The sequence below is a fragment of the Mus caroli genome, unplaced genomic scaffold (assembly GCF_978045245.1).
Source record: "Mus caroli unplaced genomic scaffold, Mus_caroli_1 scaffold_9, whole genome shotgun sequence".
Classification (NCBI taxonomy): domain Eukaryota; kingdom Metazoa; phylum Chordata; class Mammalia; order Rodentia; family Muridae; genus Mus; species Mus caroli.
In genome coordinates this window covers 20,068,487-20,095,026 of record NW_028227264.1, presented here as the reverse complement: position 1 = coordinate 20,095,026, position 26,540 = coordinate 20,068,487, and the positions used below count along the sequence as shown (strand labels likewise).

General features: G+C 43.0%; 1 protein-coding gene across 4 annotated transcripts in view; it reads left to right on the top strand.

Moving 5' to 3' along the window:
• The first annotated feature begins 2,264 nt into the window (after positions 1 to 2,264).
• The window catches only part of Tbpl1 (TATA-box binding protein like 1), a 28,494-nt gene continuing 4,218 nt past the window's right edge, over positions 2,265 to 26,540 (top strand). The window contains exons 1-4 of one of the 4 annotated variants that reach the window (XM_021174375.3): positions 2,265 to 2,454; positions 22,627 to 22,805; positions 25,096 to 25,178; positions 25,320 to 25,383. In XM_021174375.3, the coding sequence (XP_021030034.1) occupies positions 22,671 to 22,805; positions 25,096 to 25,178; positions 25,320 to 25,383 (282 nt within the window). In that variant the 5' untranslated portion in view covers positions 2,265 to 2,454; positions 22,627 to 22,670. Of the gene's footprint in view, positions 2,455 to 2,850; positions 3,135 to 18,862; positions 18,996 to 22,626; positions 22,806 to 25,095; positions 25,179 to 25,319; positions 25,384 to 26,540 lie in introns of those variants that run through there. The other 3 variants (XM_085842683.1, XM_085842681.1, XM_085842682.1) reach the window with 3 other exon arrangements.

Sequence of the window (26,540 nt, the reverse complement as noted above, 5' to 3'; positions counted from 1 at the left end):
CTTAAAATGTCTGTAGTAAAGAGTACATTTATGTAGGTTTTATTAAGTTACTAAGACACTGTGTATAAGTGCTTTTATACATAAAAATTATGATATTGTTAAAAATTTCACCATGTCCCTTTACATTTCAGTCTTATATCATTGTTAACTGGAACAGCTTGTAGTTATTTTAGCCTGTGTACTAATTACTCTTCTCAACAAAATCCCAACAAAAGGAAGGAAAGTAGGGTTTATCTGGGCTGTTTGTTTAGGCATTTGAAGGTACATCCTATGATGATGAAAGGCATATGACAGGAGCATGAGGCAGCTAGTCACATTAAATCCACAGTCGGGAGGCAGAGAAGGATGATCGCTAGCACCCAGCCAGTTCTCTCCCTTTTGTTCAGTCGGGGTTGCCAGGGTGTAGAATGGTGTCAACCCACATTTTTCTGTCCCGTCTCAGTTAACCCAATCTAGAAACTACCTCACAGTTGTGCACAGATATCTGTCTCCTATTCTAATCCTTACCAAGCTGACAGTCAATATTGCCATCATGGCTTCTATGTTATGTTTGCAGTTGCAGAACTCTTACCACCGAGGCTCGCTAGTCTGTCTGGTCTGGGATGAATAGGGTGTCAGTGTCCATCAGTCCTTGACTAATAGTAGCGGGTCTCAATCTGTGGGCTACATCCCCTTTGGCAAACCTCTTCAGAAAAAAATATTTACATTAAGGTTCGTACCAGTAGCAAAACTAGTTATGCAGTAGCAGTGAAAATAATTGTATGGTTGGGGATCACCACAACATGAGGAACTGTATTAAAGGGTCTCAGCATTAGGAAGGTTGAGAACAGCCACTTTACAGTGAAGACAACTAAAACTCCGCCTCTTTAGCTGTCAGTGCTACAGTGTTAGTAAGATGCTTAGTTTACAACAGACAGCAGACAGCAACTCCACAGCAGTCTTCTGTATACATCATAAGAGTGGAGCTGGTACTGACCCACCTCTTTCACTAGAAGGGAATTTCTTAGTCAGAAGGACAATAAATGGGATAGTATGAAAGTATGGAAGTGTTCTAGTCATTAACGGGAAATGGTCATATTACTTTTGTCTGGGAGTAAAATCAAAGAGGAAGAAAGAGGGTTTCAGGTGCCAGTCCATCATGGAGGCAGAGTTCCCATCACCCTCCAGGAAGAAAGGGGAAAGCAGGGACCAGGGCAAGCAACTTCAGCTAAAGACACACCCATGACCTACTTCTTCCCAGCGGGCCTCACCTTCCTTTCATTTCCATGTAACAATGCTGTCATACTGTAATGGCTCTACTGAGAGCAATCCAGTTGTCTCTGAAGGTGCTATCATAGCAGAGAATACTTAAAAGTGCACTTTACTAATCATCTAGGGTGTAAGAATAATCCAATCAGCTAACAATCAAAATCAGCACCACAGCAAGTGGAACTTGCAAGCCAACTATATCCAATTCTATAAGGAAGGCTCCTTGGCTATAACAAAAGGCAGGCCAAAGTAGAGGGCACTTCCCAGGTATCCTGCTGGGCTGCCTGAAGGAAAGTATCAAAGACCTTAGAATCAGTCACCATTGTTGTAAAATTGCCTTCTAAACAGGGCAGTAGCCCCTAAAAATAGTGTTTTCTGGTTATCTTGTTTTTTTCCTTTGGTAAACCATGCCCCGTTGTTCTCAATTTGGGAGAGAATTCGAACTCCTGTCTGCAAGGAGCAGATGAGTTTGGGTCTTCGCTCCCCTCCAACTTTATCTTGTCACTTTCTCCTAGCTATACTCGCAGTGAACTATTCCTATTAACACCTCCACGCCCTACTGTAGCCAGACCTCAACATCCTCTTTTCCTCTCCTCTCAGGGCCATCCCTTCTAAATCTGTCAAAATCAGTCACCATAGGCATGACTTTCTCACCCAGCTTCTTGTTCGTCCTATCCCACGCAAAGTACACCTATTTAATATTGCTCAAAAATAAAAAAAAAAAAAAATGTGAGAACTGAAGCAAATCTGTCCTTCAGGGCGCTGTGGGTGGGGGGATGGGGGGGTGTTGCGCGCATTTTCACACTTTAAGAGTAGGGAGGAGAGATAAAGAGGCATCCTTGGCTATCCCTCAAATACTTAAACTTCCCTACTAGTTGTTTACTTCTAAACCCTCTGATGACAGTCTAAGTCATTCTCAAAAGGCCAAGTGGCCCCAGTCAGAGGCCAAGCCACCTAAGGAACCGGCTCACGTGACCTTTAACCCGCTGGCCTCCACCACAGGCCAGGGCGAGCCCGCAAGAGCAAGAGCCGGGTCGCGCGGGCGGCTGCTCTCCGGCCGTTATGAGCCTCGCTCCTCGGGTAGCACGGCCCACGCCATCCCGAGGGCGCACTCCGCCCGGTGCGGCCGTTCAAGCCAGCGAGTGTGAGTCGCCAGCGTCCTGCTAGCCCTGCTGCTCCCGCCACGCCGCCGGGGGCCCTCGATGAGTAAGGCCGGGATCCCCGTCACCCCGGGGTCACGACTAAGGGCCCAGTGGCTGCTAGCTGAGCTCATCCGTACAGGCGGTTGGGTGCCAGGCACAGTTCTGGTTTACATGAAAATGAAAGCCCATTTGAGTCATGCTGCTCGCCAAGGAGGAGCTGGAAAATAAGCCCGGGGCTTCAAATCCTCCCGGGGCGGGCGGACAGGCGAGCTCAGAGAAGCACACCCCGGGTACCCAGCGCCCTCAGGCCACTTCCGCCCCGCCCAGCCCGCGGGCGGGCAGGAGGAGGACTTCGCCAGCGGCTTCGGGAAGGCGGAAGGAGCTAGGGGTTGGGGCGGAGAGGGGAGCAGCGAGAACCGGAAGTGAGTGGCTAGCCGGGATCCCCCGGAGCGCCCGGGTCCGGCGGCGCTCTAGCCGCCTCGTGCCGCCTCTATGCCCCCGTGCGTCTAGTCTATTTATTGTCGCGGGGGAAGCGGCGGCCGCCCTGTACCCGGAACAACAAAGCGAGAAACCGAGCTCGAGCCTTTGGGGGCTCCTAGCAACGGGCCTGGGCGGGAGTTCCATGGAGACTGGGGAGCGGACCCGTTTTATCTTCATCCTTGTCCTCCAGCTTCTTCTCCGCGTCCGACGCAACCAGCAGCAGCGCTGCCGCCGTGTCCTTTACGACCGCCCCGTCTTCCCACGGTAACCCCGTCGGCGGTCCGGGGAGGGGGATGCGGGGCCTGGAGCTGCCGCGGGGTGTCTCCGCGCCGGCCGGGCTGCGGGGGAGCTGTGCGAGGTGGGGACCCGAGCACGGGAGCGCCGCGGGCCACCGGCTAGTGGAGAGGACGGGCCAAGCGGCTCGGGCATCCCAGTAGGGATAACGGGGTGGGGGTGGGGCGCGCCTGCCTCGCGCGGTGGAAGACGGGCAGGGATGGACCCGGTTCTGGAGCCCGCCCCTGGGGGAAAGAGGGACCGTGACACTAAGCGAGGGGTCGGTGGCTTCTCAGGAAAACTTGGAGCAGCTGCGCGAAGGCTCCCCTAAATAGCGGTGCCGGTGCCTCTCGCTTCTGGCACTTGCTGGGAGCCCCGCTCTATAATAATAGTAGTAGCCGAATTAAGCTTCGGCAAGAAGGATCTGGAACGCGGGAAGATAGAAATGAATTGTGAATAGGGTTGAGCAGGAATGAGAGGTGGGAAGGTGGGGGGCAGTAATCGCTTCATAATCGTCTGGACGGGTCCTAGAAGTATATAAAATGGGAAATGACTGAAATAGAAAACACTCCCTTTGCTGAGCTGTGCATCTGCAGGCTCTGCCAGGGTGTACATTGCACCGAGTGTCAAGCTGCAGCCAGTCCACATCTGTGAGCTTTACTGCATCTGTCACCTGCAGAGCGAGACTGGCAGTGACTAGTGTCAGCTTGGCATACTTATGGTTAAGAAGAATGACTTAGAATTGCGACTTGTGTGTGAAGCCATAACAGATTCCCTTAGGTAATTGAAAAAGGGAAATGTAATAAGGAGGGCATTCAATCTTTTGGCTAGAATTTGCAGTCTCTTTCCAAGTTTGAGAAAACAGCAGTCCATTCAAATCAAGAAGTGACTTTTAGCACTATCTGGTTGAAAGAATTATTTAGGGTTTGGATACGCTCCGTGAAATATTCATCAGTTTGTGTTCTAAAGCCTTGCATCACAGACCACTTGTTTTATACGTTGCTAAACCATATTAGGTTGGGTGTGGTGGCACATGCCTGGGATCCCAGCCTCTGGGAGGCTGAGGCAGGAGAACGTGAGTCCAAGGCCTGCTTAGGGGTATAATAGTACATGTCTCAAAAAACAAAACAAAACTGAACTTCCCATCAGTAAGTGAAGTCTGTCTGTGGTCCAGAAAGGTTGCGTTCTACGGTGATAAAATTTTTATGGTCAGTAGGAGCAAGGCTTTTCATACAGTTGAAGATTAATGATGGAAACAGGATTGATAATCACATAGACAACATGTCAACCACAGGTTCAGTTGCTTCTCCTAAGCGAAAGGATGTCACCGTTACTGCCACTCCTCTTGTATATTTTGTGCTCCCAAAACAAGTGCCAGGAGCTGTAATGATCTAGTGCTGTGTTGTTTCTTGAAGAGGAGCCAGGCAGGGTACATTTTTAAAAGTCCAGTGTTTCATTTTAAGCTTCCAACTGGGACTCTGGGGTCCAGTGTTGTTAGCTGAAGTACTTCCAGGTTGACAAGGAGATGAGTGGCTTCCCTTTAAAAGGACTGGAGAGTTGAACATTGGAAATCAAATTAGGTTTTAAAACTCTTGAGATGAAAAAGTACTTTAGAAGCCAGGGTGAGACTTTGTTCTTATTTTTATATGGCTGTTCTGTGGAGGCTGCTTGGTGATCATCCACTGTCGTGGGACTTCTTCACAGCGTGGATCTTAAGCTCCCCACACATCAGCGCTGCCTTTAGTCTTACTTCACCTGGACTGTTTGCTGAGACCGCAGTCTCATTTGGTCCCTGAATACGGGTCAATTCTAGTATCTAACTTTCATTAATCCACTTTCAGCTTTCCATGGTATTAGCCCCAGAACTCCAGGTTCTCTTAATTGTATCCTGATCACAAGTGCTTTTTTATACTTTTTGGTTTTTTGAGGTGTTTTTTTCCTGCTTTAGGGAGCTTTCAGCATATGCTCTAGGCTGATGTATGTTTTTCATTAATGGTGCTTGGTTGAATTTTCATATGAACCCTTTTTGGGGGAAGAATTGGAGTGGACATGTCAGATGTTCTATATTTCAGGATAACTGCTAAGCTTCAAATTCATTCTGACTCAAAAGATTGTATTGAAATAAATTGTGAAAATACTTGAGCTCTTCATAAATGGTGTGTTTAGAAGCCCTTGTGGTACTACCCTTACTATGGACAGTAACTTTTGGTGATAAAAAGATATTACAGACCCTGTTGTGTGTTATAAACAGAACACATTTTTTTTTTTTTAATTCTTGGTCTAAAGCTGTTTTCAACACCTATCTTACCATTTTACATCTGAATATTTGACAAAAATTACATTTTGCAATTTTGAAGGAAGTGCAGAAGTGATTTCCACATCTTAAGATGAAAAATAGTCTGGGTATATCTGTGAGAAGAGTGTGCAGAATTCACTATAATGTACAACAGATCATGGGACACAACTGAATATTTTGAAATTTCATTTTTCATCAGAAATGTGACATTATTTAAAAGTTAGCAAATTCTGTATAATGTCGTTGAATAGACATGAGGATGTTTTAAACACCAAGTAAGTAACCTTGGTGACTGATTTCTTTCTGTTGCATCAGCAACCATGTGATGAAATTATTACTATGAAGAGTAAGTTTAAATTGATTTTGGAAGAGTTTAGAGTAGAAAGTTAACCATGTTTCCAAATGAAAGCTTTTAGTGTCAAGATTTTTAGCTGACATTTGAGCTATAAAATTTTCCTGAAGTTTCTGTCCATTTTACTTCACACCTTTTTTTGACTGGTGCCACTTGAAGTGTGTTTTTTGTGAGTGTGTAGCTGACAGAGAAGTGACAGACATGGGTAACATAACGGTTGTGAATTTGAGTGTCAGATACTGTATTACATATGCTCTGGTACTATAACTGTTGGTTTATAGCTACCATCATGCCTGATACAAGAAGCTTCTAGAAGGTCAGCACTGAGTCATCACCATATTGTGTATTCACATCCTCTGTATGTGTGTTTTGAAGATTGACTATTTACTAACCTGTTGATTTTACTGATTAGGGGCTTTTCTATCGGACAAAGGAAAGCCTATGTTGTGTGCTGGAGCCTGAGCCCTGAGAAGAGACTTCTGACACCTAATTCTTCCTGAGTCATGTCTGTCCGTTACTCTCTGTGTAGTGGTGCATTTATAGGCACCAGCACGACAGAGGCATGAGTCGGGCTGTTTTAATGAATCCAAGCATTAGAAAGAAGGGCTGACTGTTCCCCCCTTGAGCAGGAGACGCAGGATTGTGGCATCTTTGGAGTACACTGTGGAAGAGATGCCTTCTGTCTTTTCTTTAGAAGGAATGTGGATATGTGCTGTTTTATAGGTGTGAAAAAGCAAGATTCTAGGAGTATGTCATCAGTGGTAAATAGACCACGTAGGGAATTCTGCTCACCTGGTCTTACCTGTAACTAAATGCTAACATAGAAGATAATTTATCTTGAATGACTGGGTTTATGTCAGGAAAAATGTTTCAAGGAATCTTATTAAATGTTGAAACATTACATCAATTGTCTATTGACAATTGTATAGCATCAAATGTCTTCCTTGGGCAATTTAGATCTCTCTTCCCATGGGGTCACTGAACTTTAAAATATCACCCCCTCCCATACAGTACAAAGTTTGGCTATAGCTTATTTTAACTTACTTACTCATTAGAAAGTCCTGAGCCAGGGAGAAAGCTCATTGGGACAAGCACTTGGTATGCACATGTGAGGGCCTGAGTTCAGATCCCTAGGATCCACATGAAGTCAGAGGATGTGGTGTGTCTATAATCCTGGGATCCTGTGTCTAGAAGGGTTGCAGAGAGTGAAGAGTCCCCCAAAGCCTGTGAGCTAGCTAGCCTGTCAGAAGCGCAGTGAATCCAAAGAGAGCCTGTCTTAAATAAGGTGGAGAGGGTGGGGACCTGTGTCTGACATCCATCCTCAGGTGCACACAGAGGCACAAACCCATTTATGTGCACAGGAGATTAGAGAAAGAAAGGGGGAAATTAGATGGTGTGCTGCAGATTGCATTTTGTCATGACTTGTTAGCACTAATGGTGCCTAGCAAGACAGACAGCTTTGTGTATAGACTGGTCTGCTTGAAGGCTAGTTTGCTTACTAAGTGAAACATTAATTAGTTTCAAAAATGTCAACCTTCCTTCTACTAACTTTGAAGCTCTTGGCTGTAAGGCAGTAACTTGATCAGGATTGGTTACATTTTCTTGGTGTTAGAGTTCATATATTAAAGGTATGGACAGTTTCTACTTAGCAGCCACCTGTGTTGAGCATCAGGGTTCTGCTTTTGTTAATGATGTGGCATCACTGTCTGCAATGTGGAGTTACTATCTGAACTTAGGGTCATGTGAGGCGGAGAGAGCAGGAGCAGGTGCTGTGAACACTGGGCCTCTGTGGCGTGTTCATCAGATCACTTCTTTCTCTTGTTCCCAGACGTTCTGTTACATTATTGACGTTCCTTTTGATCCCAGGCTGTGGAACTCATCTGCGCTATTAGGTTTTAGTGTAGAGGAGTGAGTACTTTTGAAAATTTCTAATTGTCACAGGAGCATCTGGTTATCACTTATGGCAGATGGGCTAAGTAAAGCCAGACATCTATGTTTCTTAGAAAAGGAAAACCAACAAAGCCTGGTCTGGCTCTGCTTACAGCTATTGAAAGGCTGTTTCCCTGTGGGCCTGACTGCTTTGCTCTGTAGTACTTCTGAATGAAAGAAACAGGCCCCATTGATTCATTTGGCAGAACCGGCCTTTCTTTAGAAAGCATTGTTACTTGTATACGTACCTTAGTTGATGATAAACTTGAAATTTGTTAGTACCCATATCAGTCATTTTGAGTTTTCCATGCCACTACAGTTGTTGTGAGTAGCTCTCTCAGGATTACAGAAGCTGAAGCTGCTGCTCTGTGCCCGTGACTACAAAAGGGCTTTAGAATTGAAAACTTTTTTTTTAATTGTGGTAAGGTGCAAACCAAATATTGAAATTATCTAACCTGGGAAATAATTTGATAATTACAGTTGACTATCAAGATAGCTAACTTAGCTGGGCGTGGTGGCACACACCTTTAATCCCAGCACTCAGGAGGCAGAGGCAGGCAGCTTTCTGAGTTTGAGGCTAGCCTGGTCTACAAAGTGAGTTCCAGGACAGCCAGGGCCACACAGAGAAACCCTGTCTCGGGAAAAAAAAAAAAAGCTAGCTAACTTAAAGTTTGCTGAGCCTGGTGGAGCATGCCTGCAGTCTCAGTACCCAGAAGTCTGAGCCAGGAGGGTCACTGAGATCACTGTGAGCCCAGTCAGAAAAAGACCCGGTATCAAAAAGAACCTTTTTGCTTAAAGAAGATTTCAAATATTATTTTGTCTAATATCTAAGTCCTGTTTTCTTGTTGAAATAATAACTTTATAAACTATATACCATCCCACCATTCAAAGTGATGAGAATTCAACTCAGTATGTGCCAGGCCCACGTTTGACACTCAGGTCTCCACCCCCACACCTCTATACCACACACACACACACACACACACACACACACACACACACACCAAAGCAAGGACCTCCGCCTATGTAGAGGTAAAGTTCGGTAGTTCCTTTTTCCAAGTTTGTGCTGCGTTTTATACATGAGATTCGCAAGTATGCTTGTATTCAGAGATAAGACTTTGGTTTTCTTTTCCTAATTAAAGGAAGTGACGTCTGGCAGATCCTGGTGATTTAGTTGAGCAAGTAGATAAGTCAGAATCCGTCTTGTATTGATTAGATTTGGTTAACCCTTTTTTCATAGCCACATTGATCCCAGATCCTAAGACAACAAAATAGAGACAGAGATGTGAGGAGAAATGATTGTGGCTTTTCTGCCCTCCGACCCAAACTTATGTTTATAGCTCCTTTAACTTTAGATATTCTGAAGACAGTATTAGAATAGTTTTAAGAAGGCAGGTCCTGAGCCTCGTGTAGCATAGTGGCTCACAGCTTTAATCTCAGTGGAGGTAGAGGAAGGTGGATTGATGAGTTTGAGGACAACTTCATCTACATAGTAAGTTCCAGGCTGGCCAGGGCTACATATTGAGACTCCATTCAAAAAGAAAGGAGGGGTGGGTGGTGCGAGGACTGATGGCAGTGTGTTAGTACTACTTTTTACAATAAAGCTCGCCTGCTTGGAGAAGGCTTTCCCGATGGGTTGGTTTGTTTGTTTGGTTGGTTTTGGGTTTTGGTTTTGGGGGTTTTTCCTTCTTCCATCTTACTATTTGAGGGCAGATGTTGCTGTATAGATATGAAGATACGAAGCTACTCTGGAGCCAAGGCTGCAGCTATGAAGATGGGTTATGGTTAGTCTGAACCTCAGATAACTCACAGTGAGTTTGGCGCTTTTGTGGAAAAGGCTCGCCCCATCCCTTTGCCAGACACTTTCCTGGAGCCACAGAGCTGCTGTCACTCGCTTGCTGAGGACTGCTGTGCCTCATGTGCTTCTCACCTTCACCTTTAGCTTCAGACAGCCCGGGGCAGCCTTTAACTGATCACAGCCTGGCCACATCCCAGGATCTTCATTCACTTCAAGAGGTCATGGAAGCACAGCCATGTTGAAAATGGTCACCAATTCATAGATAGTCAGCAGACATGGCGTACTGCTCTGAAACGTACTCTCTGTTTTGTGCTCCTATGACGGCACAGGCTCAAAGATCTGACATGACATAACAGATTAAACACTCATGCACGCCCATGCCTATCATAGCGCTGGGAGATGGAGGCAGGGGGATGAGCAGTATACGTTCACTATACTAGCTTTTGCTAGTATACTAGCACTATGCAGTAGCTGCAGTGAGTTGGAAGCCATGTTGGGCTCCATGAGAACATGTGTTCAAACAAAAAGTCTGTATGGATAACTCTTGATTCTCTTAGCACATATTGCTAGCATAAGTTACAATATGGCAAATTAAAGCTTGGGAGTAATCTAAAAACTCACTGCAGTGCAGACCTGCTTGGCAGATCATATGCTGTCCAGTGAAAACTCACTGCAGTGCAGACCTGCTTGGGCAGATCATATGCTGTCCAGTGAAAACTCACTGCAGTGCAGACCTGCTTGGCAGATCATATGCTGTCCAGTGAAAACTCACTGCAGTGCAGACCTGCTTGGCAGATCATATGCTGAGGCTGTGGGCACTGGAGGACCGCATAGGTGATGGTGGCCTTATCATATGAAATGAGAATATGAAAATTTCCCATTACCTTGTGTTTCTCCTGTGCCTTCATTTAGGTGCACAGATAGTTAGCATGTTGCCCTTCCTCTGAAATGCATAGTGGGAATCTAGCTGTGCACATTTGTAGGTCTCTGTGGAAGCTGCACAAGGCTGAGTGTGTCTCAGAACATACCTCTGAGAAGCAGCAAGTGAGGACTTAGTCGTGTTTATGTTTAAAATGTGCTTCCTGAGCCCAGCATGATGGCTCACACCTTTAATCCCAGCACTCCGAGGAGGCAGAGGCAGAGGGATCTCTGTGAGTTCCAGGCCAGCCAGGGCAGTTACACAGGGACCCTGTCCCTGTCCCTGTCCCTGTCCCTGTCCCTGCCCTGCCCCCACCCCACCCCACAAGTGCATCTCTATTTCAGTTTTTTGGTTTTTCTGATTTTGTTAAAATTAGAAGGCTTCAGATGTCTGAAACGGTTATCTGTTTGTCTTGCAGTGGGGTGGGATCTTGCTGCGTATCCCTCACTGGACTCTACCTGGTGATCCTCTGGCTCAAGGGCCACACGTCTAGCGTTGAAACTGTAATTTTTGTTTGTCTTGTTGAGGGTTTGTTTGTTTGTTTGTTGCCTCCCTTTGTAAATAGAGGAATACAGGTGTTATCTGTGAAATAAACAGTGTCATGACAGAGTGGACAGGTTAGCTATTCTGTGATGACACTTACCACCCAACAGCTTTAAGATTTGCACAAGTTAGGTTCCTTGGGTGACATAAAGAATGGAGTAATTTGGGGAAAAGGAAAACAATGACTAAAGCGCTACCTATAAATTAGTCTAAATCTTAGTTTCTGTTACTTATTGCCACCTTGAATAGAATCTGTCCTGCAATTCCTTGATTTGTTCCAAAAGTATTTATTTAGCTCAGCAACCAAGTTACTGATCCAAGACCCAAAGACATTTAAATTGAGCTGTTTCTCAAGAGAGCTTAGTGTTTGCTCTCCAGTTGACAGAACACAGACAGTTTCTGGGGTGTCCTCCTGTTCTGTGAACTCAACTCATTTCTGAAGGTAGTAGAAATTACTTTTCTGGATTGTTCTCCTGAGCATCTTTTGCGTCTTATTTCCTGGGTCACAATTTCTCATTATTTCGTTGCTGACTTATTTGCTGTCTGTTTTTTGCTAGAATTAACTGCTAAGAGGTTCGTTCCTCCCTTGCAGACCCACAGGGTCTGGTTGACTGCAGTTACACATTAAATGCCAAGCCAAGCACATTAGAGCCTATTCTGTTTGTCTAAGAGAGCCAAGAGGTTGCTGTATGTCTGTCCGTTTGTTTAAAGTAGGGATATAGTACAGTTAGAAGAGAATTCTAGTGGTTGTTTGATGCTGGAGACAGCAAACAGAAAAGTTGTAGTAGGAGGGCTCTTGCCATAATGTTGTGCAAGAAAGCTTAAAAATAATTCTTGCTTTGGACACAGAAAATAAAGCTACATTTGAAGTTAGCTGAGTATAAGAGGGAAAATGATAGATGAAGGAGGGTTCTGAAGCTTTGTGGAGAGGGGTGGCGTAGGTCTCACTTGAGCCCAGGCTAACCTGGAGCTCTCTAGGTAGCTCAAGCTAGCCTTAAACCAACGAGAGTCCTCACCCCCAGCCTCCAGAGTGCTGGGGTGCCATACATGAGTGAGATTGGCATGTACATACATGTCTAAGATTGAGAGACTTGGGGATGTCATGAGTGACTCCACTCCATTCACTTGACAGTAGTAGAAGCAGCTCCAGTGCTCCTGTGGAATTGCGGGGGGTTGACTTGAGTGAGTTGTTTTAACCTAGTGGACAGTGGAAATGTGAAATTAAGTCTCTGATAGGTTGACATAGGAGCCAGCCATGAAGTTCATAGATAGCAGCTGAAGCCCAGAACACTCCAGGAGGAGCGTCTAAGATTTATGACATATTTAAAATAGGAAGAAAACAGCATCCTCCTCAAGCACATAGAGATGTTTGTCTTCCCACAGTTTTAGGGAATCCATAACTGCTGGAACTATTAATTTGATTTCTGAGGGGCTGCATTAGACTTCAGTAAGGATGTCTGATTTAAGGAGGAGACAAGACTATGAAAAGCTATGGTGTCACTGTAACCTAGGATGACCTGGAACTCATCCTGTAGCCCAGGATGGCCTCAACTCCAAGCAACCCTCCAGCTTCAGCCTTCTGCTTACTGGGATTACAGGTGTGCGCCACCCCACCCTTCTCGGTGTTTCAAACCACAGTCTGTAATCAGTGAGGATAGAGACCCATGGAAGATGACCCACCCAAGAGAAGTAGCACCTTAAAATGTATTGAGTATTTAAAGCTTAATTTTAAAATTGAATGTCTATACTTGTAGTATAGATAGCTTTCTGGCTTCTGTGGGGACCTACGTGAAACTGAGCAAAGCCATCAGTTGGTAATGTGCAGTCCACCCGCTCAGCCTTGCTGCTCCTGCTCTCATCCCCGCACAGCTGCTCCTCTGCCAGCCATCTCAGTCCCAGTCTGACCAGTCAGTAGCCACCAAGGGTTTTGATTAAAAATAGTCTTATTTAAGGCTGCAGTTATTATTAAATTTGTGGCTAAATCTATATTCCCACCATACTAATTTTATTGATCAGGTACATCAAATTGTATGCTTTATTTTACTTCTTGCTTTTAAACTTAAAGGCACATGAAGTATTCTTGTGTTCCAAAGCTTGAAGACTAATGAATCACCAGAAACCTTTTCCATTTTTGAACATTTTTCTGCTCATGGAAGAGGAAGAAAAGGTAATAATAGTAACAGTAAGAATAGCTGAATCTGAATGCTTACTGTGTACAAGTGCAGTGCCCAGTCACATGGAGTTTGATTCCATGGCCTGGCACTCTGAGAGGTCCTGTGCTGTGTTTTACACATGGGGACACTGAGGCACCTGTTCAGCAGCGCCTCTCTGCTTCTCCCCATCATATGGCTCATAAGAGATTGCTTTACTGAGTAGTCTCCTGCACTCTTTATCTCCTCCTGGATGTCTCACAACGACAATTGAGTAGTACTAAGAGATCTCCTTGCTCAATTTTTAATTTGGGAGCTGAAAATGTTCCAAACAAGTTGTCCTGAGCAATCCAAGGCCTTTCTTTCAGTGTCAGAAAATGCGAGCCTTAGCCAGAGACCTAATATCACCTCCATTTCCACATTTCTCTTCCCTGTATCTATTGCAAAGTCCTGTTATCCTGTCTCTTGAGCTTTTCTTTGTCACCCAGTGCTACTCTGGTCTACTCTTACCTAGACTGCTGATAAGTTTCCTTACCAATCTCATCTTCCAGCCCTGCTGTTGCAGTGGTAATGACTTATGTCTGTGTCCTTCCTTCCCCACTCTTCTAGCTTATCACAGCAACTGGGATAAATAGGAAACATGACACAGGTTGACCCACTCTCCCTCTGCAGTTTTCTCCCTATAGTTCTTCCCACTCTCCATGCTGGCCTTCCCTTCACGTCTTAATAGTTCATGTGTATTAGTCAGGGCTCTTTAAGAGTCTCTATATAGTAAGGGAATTTGTTGATGACTTACAGTCTGTAGTCCAACTCCCAACAGTGGTCAGCAGCAGCTGTGAATGGAAGTCCAAGGAACTAACAGTTGCTCAGTCCCACACAGCAAGCAGGCAAAGAGGAGAGAGAGACTTCCTTCTTCCAACATCCTTATGTAGGTCTCCAACAGAAGGTGTTGCCCAGATTAAAGGTGTGCACCACCACACCTGGGTCTGGAACTTGATTTGTCCCAGATGACCTTGAACTCAGAGATCTCCTTGCCTTAGTCTCCTGGGATTCATAGCCACTATGCTTCAAAATCTCCATGCCAAGATCCAGGTCAGAAACTTGTATCTCCCAGCCTCAAGATCAGGATCACAGGTGAGCCTTCCAATTCTGGATTGTAGTTCACTCCAGATATAGTCAGGATGACAACCAGGAATAGCCACTACTACATCATGGTCTAAACTTATTTCAGAGTTAAGAACACTTGCTGTTTCTTCTCCCAAGTCGTCATTGCTGAATTGCTGTATCCCAGTTTGAGGCTCAGGCTTAGATTTCCAGTGTTTTGTTACAGAAGTGATGCTGAGCTATGGAACAAGGAGGCACTAGCCATATATTGAAGTACAGTGAATTCATTTTCAGCAGAAAGAATAGGTAACCTGGCTAACATTTACATATAAGAACTTTATGAACCAGGAAAATGACCCTTGATATAAAAGTTACCTTTAAAGAAGTATAACTGGTTAGCAATATTTAAAGAACTTACCCTCATTAATATGCAGGAAAATCAACTAATGGGGTATTGGCTAGTTTTGTATCTCAAGTTGTCAAAAGATATCACTATCATTGCTTTATTTTGTAAGTATAGGGGTTTTTGCCTGCATGTATGTATGTGTATCACACATGTTGCCTGGAGCCCATGGAGGTCAGAAAAGGATGTCAGATCTCTTGGAACTGGAGTTAAAGACAGTTGTGACCTGCCGTGTGAGTGTGAAAATTAAATATGGTTCCTCTGGAACAACAGCCAGTTCTTTAGCCCATGTCAATGGACTTTTACAAAGCCCTTTGGTAACTTTATAAGATAGCACTTATATATGATCACCATCTTGTTTATTAATATGCTTAGATAAATATGTGAATTTAACAGCTTAAGAAAACATAACAGTGATTGAGTATTTCATATGTAATCAGAACTGACATGCTTTCTTAAAAATCATTTATTGCAGTGTGTGGTGGCACATACTTTTAATCCTGGCACTTGGGAGGCAAAGGCAGGTGGATACCTATATGAGTTTGAGGCCAGCCTAGTCTACAGAATGAGTTCCAGGAGAGCCAGGACTATATAAGTGAGACTGTCTCAAAAGGAAGTGAAAATACATGTATACATATACAGAGAGTTGGGGGCTGACAGTGTCTTGCTTGTTACTATGACAAAAATACTCTAATGGCAGCTTCAGGGCAAGAAGGTTGATTCAGGCTCGCAGCTGAGGATTACAGTCATGTGTCACAGTAGAGAAGACACAGCTCCAGGGGCTTGTGGTAGGTGGTCACATGACAGCCACGGTGCAAGTGAGAGCGGACTTGTGCTCTGCTCCCTTCAGCCTGGGAGTGTTGCCACCCACAGTTGGTGGCTCTTCCGCCTCGGTTAACCTGATAAGCATGCCTGTAGGCTCGGCTTGTAGGGTGCTGGATCCTATCCAGCTGACAACTGGTCAGCCATCAGTTTACTTAAAGTAGTAAGGGCATTTCTAAAATACATTCTGTCTATACAAAATAAGGGGTGTGTATGTCTTTAAGTTTACGCCCCCAAATTTAAATTTGTAGTTAGTAAAATATAGGTGGCTCCCGGCCTACTCTGGTTCAATTTATGAAGGTGTAAAAGTGTTTCTGTAGAAAACATACTCAAGGTTAGAATTTCCTTCCCTGACTAGCAATGGTTATAATAAACTCCACTCTCCAGGTGCTGGGCAGTGGCAGCAAGCTACCCACAGTTCCCAGGCAGCTCCACAGCCTAGAGAAGAGTCTCCTAGCAGTGGTCTCATTCAGAAAATGAACAGTACTTACATCTCTCCACTGCCTTTAGGCACCGTTGCCTAAAGATATCATTGAAGAGTTAAGTACACTCATTTTTATGTGGCTTTGTATGCTCAGTAAATAGTTACCAAAATCCAGAGAACTATTTTTAGTAAGTTTTTTATTGGGCTAGTGAGATGGCTCAGCAGGTAAGAGCACTGACTGCTCTTCCCTAGGTCCTGAGTTCAAATTCCAGCAACCACATGGTGGCTCACAACCATCTATAATGAGAGCTGACTTCTCTTCTGGTGCGGCTGAAGACAGCTACAGTGTACTTATGTATAATAAATAAAATTTTTTAAAAAAGTTTTTTATTACATTTAATTTGTTTTCATTTATATGTTTCTCTGTGTATGTTCACATGGCTGTATCAAGTGTGTGGAGGTCAGACGGAAGACAAGTTGTTGGGAGTTCTTTCCCTCTCATGTGAGTCCCATGGAACTCAGGTTGTCAGACTTGGTGGCAACAAGAGCTCCTTCTCTGTAGAATAGGTTTAAAAAAATATATGATAGTCATTTTAATGCAAGTTATTTACCTGGATGCCACCTGTCTTCCAGTGTTCAGGCTGGGTGGTGGTGGTGGTGGTGGTGGTGGTGGTGGTGTTAGGAACGCCTTACTTTGTGTAGCCTAGGTTGGCCTTGAACCTGCAATGACTACTTTCTGCCCCAGACTTCCCATTGCTGTGTTTACAGGTAGAAGGGGTTTTATTTAGAATAAGTAGTATAGTTAATAGGTAGAGATGTGTATAGTGAACATTGATTTTTTTAAAAATATTTTTATTAGGTATTATCTTCATTTACATTTCAAATGCTATCCCAAAAGTTCCCCCTACCCTCCCCCCGCCCTGCTCCCCTACCCACCCACTCCCACTTCTTGGCCCTGGTGTTCCCCTGTACTTAGGCATATAAAGTTTGTAAGACCTAGGGGCCTCTCTTCCCAATGATGGCTGACTAGGCCATCTTCTGCTATATATGCAGCTAGAGTCACGAGCTGGGCGGAGGGGGGGGGGCACTGGTTACTTCATATTGTTGTGAACATTAATTTTTAATGAGGTATGTTTGCTTCAGGATTTATTCAGTGCTTTATGTAATATGGTGACATATCCTTTTCTTTGTTTTTTTGTTGTTGTTGTTTTGTGTGTGTGTAAGAGAGAGAGACAGAGAGAGAGAGTGAGAGTTGAGTGAGTGAGAGTGTCTAGGTATGCTAGAAGTTCTTTTCTTACATACTTGGAAAAAAAAAATCTAAGCCTGGGGTATAAGCTATTCAGGCAAGTAGAGGAATGTCTCTGTAATAGGATGGTACCTGCCAGCCAGTTACGGTTTCCATTTCACTAAGTTTCACTAAGGCCGATGTACTGTGGCCCTGCAGTAATGCCCTACCTTTGTCCTTCTGCCGCCCTTGAACAGGAAGGGGGTAACAGGAGTGCAGGAAGTTTAGCCTTGAGAGGGCATATCTAGGCTGACAAGCGCGCTAGAGTTAACATAGAAACTTAGTGTATAATTCCTGAATCTGTATATATTACACACTTCCATCTTTTCCCATGAGATTGTGCAGATTTGTGTGGCAAGATTCAGACATTGAGAGACACTGGACACCAACAGATCTGCTGCTAGGTTCTAATAGGGAAAGATTACTGTATTTTAAAGTTCAAGTTGATCATAGCTACATGACAATACCTGAATACCTCTGCAAATCTCTAAAAATTAGCGTAGGTGTCTAGATAACCATTCTTGATGTCTCCTTTAAAATTCACAGTAATTCCCTAATGTCAAATCAAGTAGATCTGCATAGATCATTAATGGTACCCTTAAATGTCTTTTATACTGGGTTGTTCAACACGAGTCTAGTCAAAGACCTTGTACATGGATACTTTTTGTTAATTTTAATTTTTAAAATGGAATTTGTGTGTTTTTGTGTTAAATATTTTATTTATCTTAGTGGATTAGCCAAGGAATCGCACTTTTTCAGAGGCACATCGGAAACAGTTTAGGCCTGCACATCTTGCTCAGCACCATTCACCTGTTCTGCAGTCACTATGGTATCGTGAGCATAGCTGAGTTCCAATAAAAGTTTTGCTACCCAGGTTCTGGCCCATTGAATGCTGTGTGCTGGCCCTGCCAAACCTGTTAGGATCTAGTTCTTTCCACCTGTTGCTGTAACGGCACTTGCTTGAGTTTGCTACCAACTCATTCAACAGTGTTCAGTTACCATATCTAACTGAAAAGCCATCCACAATCTTGGTACCTGCAGCATGCTCTGGGTTTGTTTTTTTTTTTTTTTTTGGTATTAATTTCTTCAGTTTATTATCTTTAAATGTAAGGATATGCACATAGTTACTTTAGGTATAAAATGTATCTGTATTTCTGAAGTGTCAACAGTACTATTTATTTCAAGCTTTTGGAGAAAATAACAAGTATATAAATTTTGTTATTTCATTGCTATTGTTTAGAGTAGGTCAAATGACATTAAGTAGAAATTAAAATGAATTCTATATAAAGAGAATTACTATATAATATTGTATTTTTATAAGCTTAATATATCAAAATTTAATGCTTTGCTTTTCATATTATCACCCATGCTGCCCGTACCTTTTCATAAATCCTATCTACCTTATTAACATTTTCATCATTGCCAGGTGATGGTTTGAAAATTCAGCTCATTTCTGCCGCCTTCTCAGCTGCTTTCAACTCTGGACTGCTTTCTGCTATAGGTTTCCTCGTTCTCTTTAGTGTTCCAGTTTTCCTTTTGCCTGTATTGTGTACTCTGGGGTCTTTCCTGCGACTGTTCTGTGGCTTCTCTCTCCTAGCATTCACTTAGACAGCCAGCACCTTAGATCAAGACTTTTCTTGACTGACTCATCTGTACATGCTCTGTTCTTGATGACAGTATTTGACCTTCCCTTGGCCATGCATATGACCACAGTTTACAGAAGAGGAGCTGAAGACTTGGAGAAAGCTAGGTGACTGATCACTCCACAGAGTTAAGGCCAGCTCCACAGCCAGAGCCCTCTTCTGTAGTTTATGCTACTTCTCAGAGGTGAGAAAGAACATTCTCCTAAAAGGCAAAGTAGGATTCTTGTTCTCAGAGGACAGCATGGTGGGATCAGGGTGTGGGATGGCTGCTTTATAGAGAATACAGTGTTAGTGTGGAACTGTGTTGATCTGTCTGACATTTAGAAAAGAGCGACCTCTTGGGACTGTGTGAGTGGGCTTGTATGTGTTGTAAATTGGCCTGTTACCATTTTTGCCCTAAGTTGGCCAGTTCTCAAATTATGGATGCTAACTTTGTGGTCAAGCCTTTGAAGCCCCTCCCAGCCTCTGCAGCTGTAACACAATGTCTTAGAGTAGCAAGACTCTCCTGCTGTGTGGAAGCAGACCTATTTAGTTTGACTTTTTTGGCCTTTCATTGGAAGGTAAGGTTATTTGTGCTTTGTTTTTATGACAGCAGTTATTGTGGTCTCTTGTGGGAAATGTGGTGTGGTTGTTTCTGATGAAGTTTGGCATCAGAGCCAGGAGGGGGCAGTGTTCTGCAGGAGATCCAAGGTTGCAGTTGCTGAAGCAGTGGCTTTGCAGTGAATACCAAGCACTAGGCTAGAAAGTCTGTGACCTAAAGATAGATGCTGTGTTGTCTAGTCAATGCAAGGGGAAGGCGCGTTCTGCTTCCATGTGTATGTTACAGAGTGCTGGGAACATAGCATTTCAGGAAAACAAGACAGCTGTAATTCTAAACAGTTTCTTTGGAGATATTTGACCAATCAAAGTCAGACTTGGCATTTCCTTGAAAATGAGATAAAACAGTTAAGCCATTCTAAATAGTAAGTCCTAGACAGAGAGTGTGCAAGCTGTTGATACCTACATTGAAATTACTTTACTTTTTTTTTTTGCTTTCTTATTTTTTAATTAGGTATTTATTTCATTTTCATTTCCAATGCTATCCCAAAAGCCCCCCCATACCCTTCCTACCCCCACTCCCCTCACCCCCCCTCTCCCACTTCTTGGCCCTGGTGTGTCCCCTGTACTGAGGCATATAAAGTTTGCACGACCAATGGGCCTCTTTCCACTGATGGCCGACTAGGCCATCTTCTGCTACATATGCAGCTAGAGACACGAGCTCCAGGGGGATACTGGTTAGTTCATATTGTTGTTCCACCTATAGGGTTGCAGATCCCTTTAGCTCCTTGGGTACTTTCTCTAGCTCCTCCATTGGGGGCCCTGTGATCCATCCAATAACTGACTGTGAGCATCCACTTCTGTGTTTGCCAGGCCCCGGCGTAGCCTCACAGGAGACAGCTATATCTGGGTCCTTTCAGCAAAATCTTGCTAACAATAAGCCTAGTATGGATTTGTTGATTTAAGAATTCAGATTCAGAGCTGGCATATAGCTCAGTTGCTAAATTACAAGTTGATGCTCATCCTCAGGTACAGCCTAAGCTACATGAAAGCCTAGTTCAAAAACAAAAATGAAATCCATATTCTACCAAAAATGCTAATGCTCTGAATAGAGAAATTAACATTTTGATGCGTATATATGATATGTATCTGTGTGTGTGTGTATACACATATATACATAAATACACACACACACACACACACACAGCCAAAGTAAATTCTCTCCAGGCCTCCATACTAGTTAAGTGTGTGTGCTGCACAGAGGCCAGAGATGATTGAGTCCCTGAACCTGGAGTTAAGGATGTTGGTGAGCCTCCTAATGTGGGTACTGAGAACTGTGGAAGAGCAGCCAGTACTCTTAACCACTGACCAATCGCTGAATAACTATAACACTAACTACATGGAGCTCTGTCTAAGCGTTTGTGTTGTGTGCTATTCATAAAGTGTGTCTTGGTGCTGACGAGATGGCTCAGTGATTCAGTATGTGGTACTTACTGCTCTCGCAGAGGACCTGAGCTCAGATACAAGCACCCACATGGTAGCTTACAACCACCTAGAATTCTAGGTCCAAGGGAGCTGATGCCTCTTTTGACCTTTGAAAGCATGCTCACACGAGCACACACACACACAATAAAAGTATATTTCTTAGTATGTGTTATGCTGTTTTAAACTAGTCACTTTTAGTTATTAGCAATTTCTCTGTATTTATTCTTTGCTTAGCTCAGTATTACTAACTGACAGCAATTCCATTTTACATATATATGTGTGTGTATTATATATGTGTGTATGTATGTATATATTATGTATATGTATATATATATATATATATTAGGTTCTGATAACACATTACCACAGTATCTTTTGTAGAATATTTCTATATCAAATTTTAAGAGAATATTGTCATGTTTATATTATAGCTAGGACAATTATTTGCCAAGACAAATGTTATCACATTCTTTTAAGTTAGCATTTCCTCAGCTGCTAACTAGTAAGGTTAAAAAAAAAGAAAAGAATGTTTATAAAATTATAAACGTTGACTAACTCATCCAAGAAAAACTAACAGAATGCTAAGTGTTACTAGAATTGACAGGCAGTGAAAACACACCCCAGGTAGAAAAGCGCTGAGGCAGCAGATTATGATGGCCTTCGGCGTTTATTTAAAAAAGAGAAAGGAATTCAAGCTGAAGTAGTTTTCACTGTAAAAATTTAGAAAATGTATTGAACAGATCTCAGAGATGAAACAGCATAGGCCAAAAACACTGCAAAGACAGGGTCAGCTTACTCAGCACAGGAAGGAAGGCCTCTCACCTCTGCACAGTATGAGCTGCAGAGCAAGGTGGGTAGGCACTGCTGTGGCTGAGGTTTGGACCGCTCAGGAAGAACCCAGGAAAACCAAACAGTAGAGCGATGGAAACAGTGTCTGTTGTCTTAAAACACCAACAATACTGAATTCGTTTTCCAAAAATCTCAAGCAAATAACAAGTTCAAATATCTTGAAAATAAGCTCTTTTATATTGTTTTCCAGAGAATTTTAAAACAATAAGAACTACCCTAAGTTTTCTAAAACTGACATAATCTTGGTTATTCAAGTCAAATAGGATGGTACAAAAAAGGGATACTATAATTATAACCATTAAAATTCTCCTTAGAAATATGGCTACATTAACCCTAAGTGAAGGATTAAAGGAGCTCAAATGTACACATGGAACAGAAAATGAAAGATATGCAGATTAAAGGCCAAAGATATAAGAAAACATACAGTCAGGTTATGGTATGGTTAATATATAGAACTGAATACTATATGGTTGTACACAGGTTTTAGAAGTTTTTATTTCTTAATATTCTAAAATAGGGCCACACCTTATTAGCCCAAGACTAGCCCTAAACCTGGGGCAGTCCTTTTGCCTCAGCCTCCTAAGTGCAAGGATTCGCAGCACAGAATTGAATCCTTTTGTTAAATGCTAGGGTTTTGTATTGTGCCTACAAGGACTCAGAGACCACAAAGTCCAGTCCTTGAGTGTGATATGCTTGGCTTCTCACTGTAACTAGAGCACACATGAAACATGGGGGTGATTCTTGCATGTAAAAGTTACTGCTTTTTAAGGATTGAAAGTTATTTAAAGATAATTTTGTTGCATCTACTGTGACATTTTTGTGATAAGAGACATGATTTGATTCTCATAATATTTGAAAACTATTTCTTATATTTTAAGTTTAAGATTATTTGTGAAAAATGGCAGAACATAAAAGTTCAGTGACTATTTTGTTTTCTCTCCCAGGATGTGATCTTCGTGGTGGGAAACCAAGTTTCTAAACTACCCCAATGGATGCAGACAGTGATGTTGCATTGGACATTTTAATTACAAATGTAGTCTGTGTTTTTAGAACACGATGCCATTTGAACTTAAGGAAGATTGCTTTGGAGGGAGCAAATGTAATTTATAAGCGTGATGTTGGGGTGAGTATCTGAGTGTGTGGACTCTAGCCTGGTCTGACCATGCTTTGAGTGGTGCTGTGTACAGGTGAGTTGTGAGCGCCTTGCTATGCTAGGTGTAACGGGGCAGCATGGAGCCCTGTGGAAATGGCCCTTCTCCTGGACATTACACCTACTAGATAGAGATAAGACTTACTTTGCATCTTGGTGCTGTATACCCTAGTTCAAACCCTACTTTAATTCTGTTGTATGTAAATTTTCCTGTTCCTTTTTAGTTAGCTAAGTTATATTTTTAAAAATAAGTTGCTAAAGAATGTGATTCATGTTTTAACCTACATGTAAGATTTTGTTTTATTAAACCTCTTTAACCTATTCAAAAGCATTAGTGTTATTAATAAGTAACAAAATATTAGTGATTTGATGTCAGCTATATTGACAGTGGATATGCATTTGGCTTTAGTAAAGTACATGTTGAAAAATGGAGCCAGGAAACAGTAGAAACATGGGAAATGCAAAATAAAAGTCGCCCTAGTCCACATGGCTCGTAGAGAAAAGGGAACGACAGCGAACAGTGTCTTAGTTACTTTTCTGTCACTTATAGAAGAAAGAGTTCATTGTGGGCTTATAGTTTCAGGCAGCTCTGGTGGGAAGCATGGCAGCAGGTAGGCGTGGCAGGCAGGCAGGCAGTAGTAGCAAGAGCTCACATCTTGATCCACAAGCATGTGGCAGAGTTAGGGTCATAGAGGGACTGACACTGGGAATGGCCTGGGCTGCTCAAACCTCAAACCCCAGTGACACAGCTCCTTCAGGGCCACATCTCCTATTCCTTCCCAAACAGTGCCACCAGCTGAGGACAAGTATTTGAACCTATGAGCCTATGGAGAGCATTCTCATTCAAAGCACTGCGGCTGCGGGGATGTGGCCCCTTATATACACGCTGCTGATGGGATTATAAGTTCAGCCTCTGAGACAGGTGGTACAGAGTCAGGCTAGGTGTCCTCAGATGAGAGGGCAAAGAAAATGACACATGCACGCTGAGCATGTCATTGTTTGGAGAATACATGCAGTGAAGGGGAGTAAGCCAGACTCAGCACAGCAAGCATCGCGTCCTTTCTCTAACAGACATTACATACATACTTAGCCCAGCAGAGGGAAGACTGAGGAGAGAAAGCAGACTGACGTGGGAGCAGGGAGGAAAGAGAGAGAACAAGGCTGAGTGCTGAGGCTCCACGATGCACTGAGGAGTTGCCGTAGGAGACCCAGCACTAGATAGGGTCTAGACACCAAGGAGGTGGCTCCGTGGGCAAATCACTTGTTGCACAGACTTGGTGCATTGGGATTCTCAGAACCATGTGACAACCCAGGTGCCAGCTGTGCTGCTTGTTCTCCTGTGGGAGACAGGCAGAGATGGAATCCCTGGGGGCACATGGCCCAGCTAGTGTGTCACAGGACGTGTGTGCCTGCACACACATACATATGAACATTCATGTATATGTCATAGACACACAAAAGATTTTTTTGTAATAAACATTTTATTAGATATTTTCTTTATTTACATTTCAAACACAAAAGATTTTTTTTTTAAGTTAGGGATGTATCTGAAGGTTTAATTTAAGTTCTAAAAACCTAAGTGCCTGTATACCCTAGGTAAATTATTTCCAGTTTTTAGAACTAGAAACTAAGAATGAGGTGAATTCAACAAAACCAAAAGCTCATTGGCCAATTAAGATTTTTTTAATGTTAGTAATAACATCTTCCCTTAACAAAAAATAAAAAATAAAAATAAAAAAGAATACACAGAAAATCAGGTACCAAAACACATGACTGTAGTCCCCATACAAAGTATAGAATCATGCATTGTTGGCCATTTTGGGCTACCTAAAAAGACACCCTCCATCAGAAAAGCAAAATACAATAAGAATTTAAGCTGACAGTCTTGAGGTGGGCAAGTAATAGCTAAGTGTCAGATGATGTCATTTCACGGTTTCGCATCTGAAATTTGACAGCTTATTTTACTTTGAACATCATCTTCCTCAGCCTGCATTGTATGGTACTGTGATGATGTGCACATGACGGAGCAAGGAAAGACCTCTGCATGGAGAGTCGTGTATAGACCTTTTCCTGGGTCTGTTTATACGCCTCTAAGTCATTCATGAGACTTTGATTGTATTGAGTATTGACCTGGACTTGAAGATGGTACCTGGCTGAGTAGTCATGTCAGCCCTGCGTAGCATGTGGGGAATAGCATGGGCACATAGGACAGAGATGTTTGTCAGGACCAATGCTTATCAGATCATTGATTTTTCTTTTCCAGAAAGTATTAATGAAGCTTAGAAAACCTAGAATTACAGCTACAATTTGGTCCTCAGGAAAAATTATTTGCACTGGAGCAACAAGGTGAGTGTTGCCTGGCTGAGCTCCGTGTGCCCTCCACTCTGCGCCCCAGGAGGACATTTCCCTAGACTGCAAGTGCCTCAGCTTCCAGCGTAGAATGCATTCTCTGTGCCACTAATCATCTTTTTTTTACTTCAACTGCAGTGAAGAAGAAGCTAAATTTGGTGCCAGACGTTTAGCCCGTAGTCTGCAGAAACTAGGTTTTCAGGTAACATTTTCTAAAACTATGCATACTGCACATGTTCAAGGATTTAATTTTATAAATTAAGACGTTCAGTAGACTAAACAAATCACAGGAATCCTTCTCTGCTGAACTTTTTCTAGAATCTTCATATTGCCCTTCACACACAGTGTGAACATTTGATAACAAAGTATGGCTCTGGAGATTTGGAAAAAATCGTGCTTTTCCCATAAATTGTTTCCTTACACGTTAATGCTCTGCTCTGGGAACTCAAGCTATCCTACCTCCCTCACCACACCCATGCAGTCATCAGAAAATGTCTTTTGATTGCCTCAAGATACCTGCTCAGGATGGTTAGAGAGCTATCGAGCTAACAGACCTATTGGGCAGCAAGCACCCTCTCCTGTCACTCACTGCCTTGTCAACTTTCAAGTACCTTGATACAGTCAAAGCGTGAATAAAATGACCACTTACAGTGGCTGGGTATCACGTTCAGTAAGCTGTCCTTGAAGTGTTCTTGAGTAGGGCTGTAGGTAGAAATTAAGTAAACAGGAGTGCAGTGCCAGTGAAGGGTGGAGACCACAGTGCATGGTAATGTGGCATAGGCAGCCGTGATGTGGTGCCGTGACATTTGTAGCTCTGCTGCTTTGTGCAGGCACTGGGTTGGAGGGTAGCTCTCACTACAACTGTGGTTTATGGAGAATGTTTAACTATGTTTAACTATATATATATTATATATAGCACAGTGGGAGAGACTTGCCTGGAATGTATACAGCTCTGAGTATAACCCCCATTGCCACAGATATACAACACAGAAACCATGGGAGTATGGGGGTAGAGAATGAGAAAAAAAGGGAGAAATGTTTTTAAAAGATGTTAGTTGGAGCACCTGTTAACGTTTAACAAACTATCAAGGCTGCTTTCCCTAGAGTAAGCTTACCAGTGTCGAGAGCAGTCTCTGCAAGTGAACAGCAGCTTTTGACTGGCTCGCCACAAGGACCACAGACGTGCCTTTAAAGTAAATTTCAGAGCCCAGCATTCACTCTGAGTATTAATTCTTCAAGTGACAGCTTTTCCATTCTGACTCTGGAATTCCTTTTAACTCCTTTCCTTTTCTAGCTCTTTTCTCAGTTTTAAATATTCCATTTTCAAGATTAAAATTAATCACATAAAATTTAAAAGAC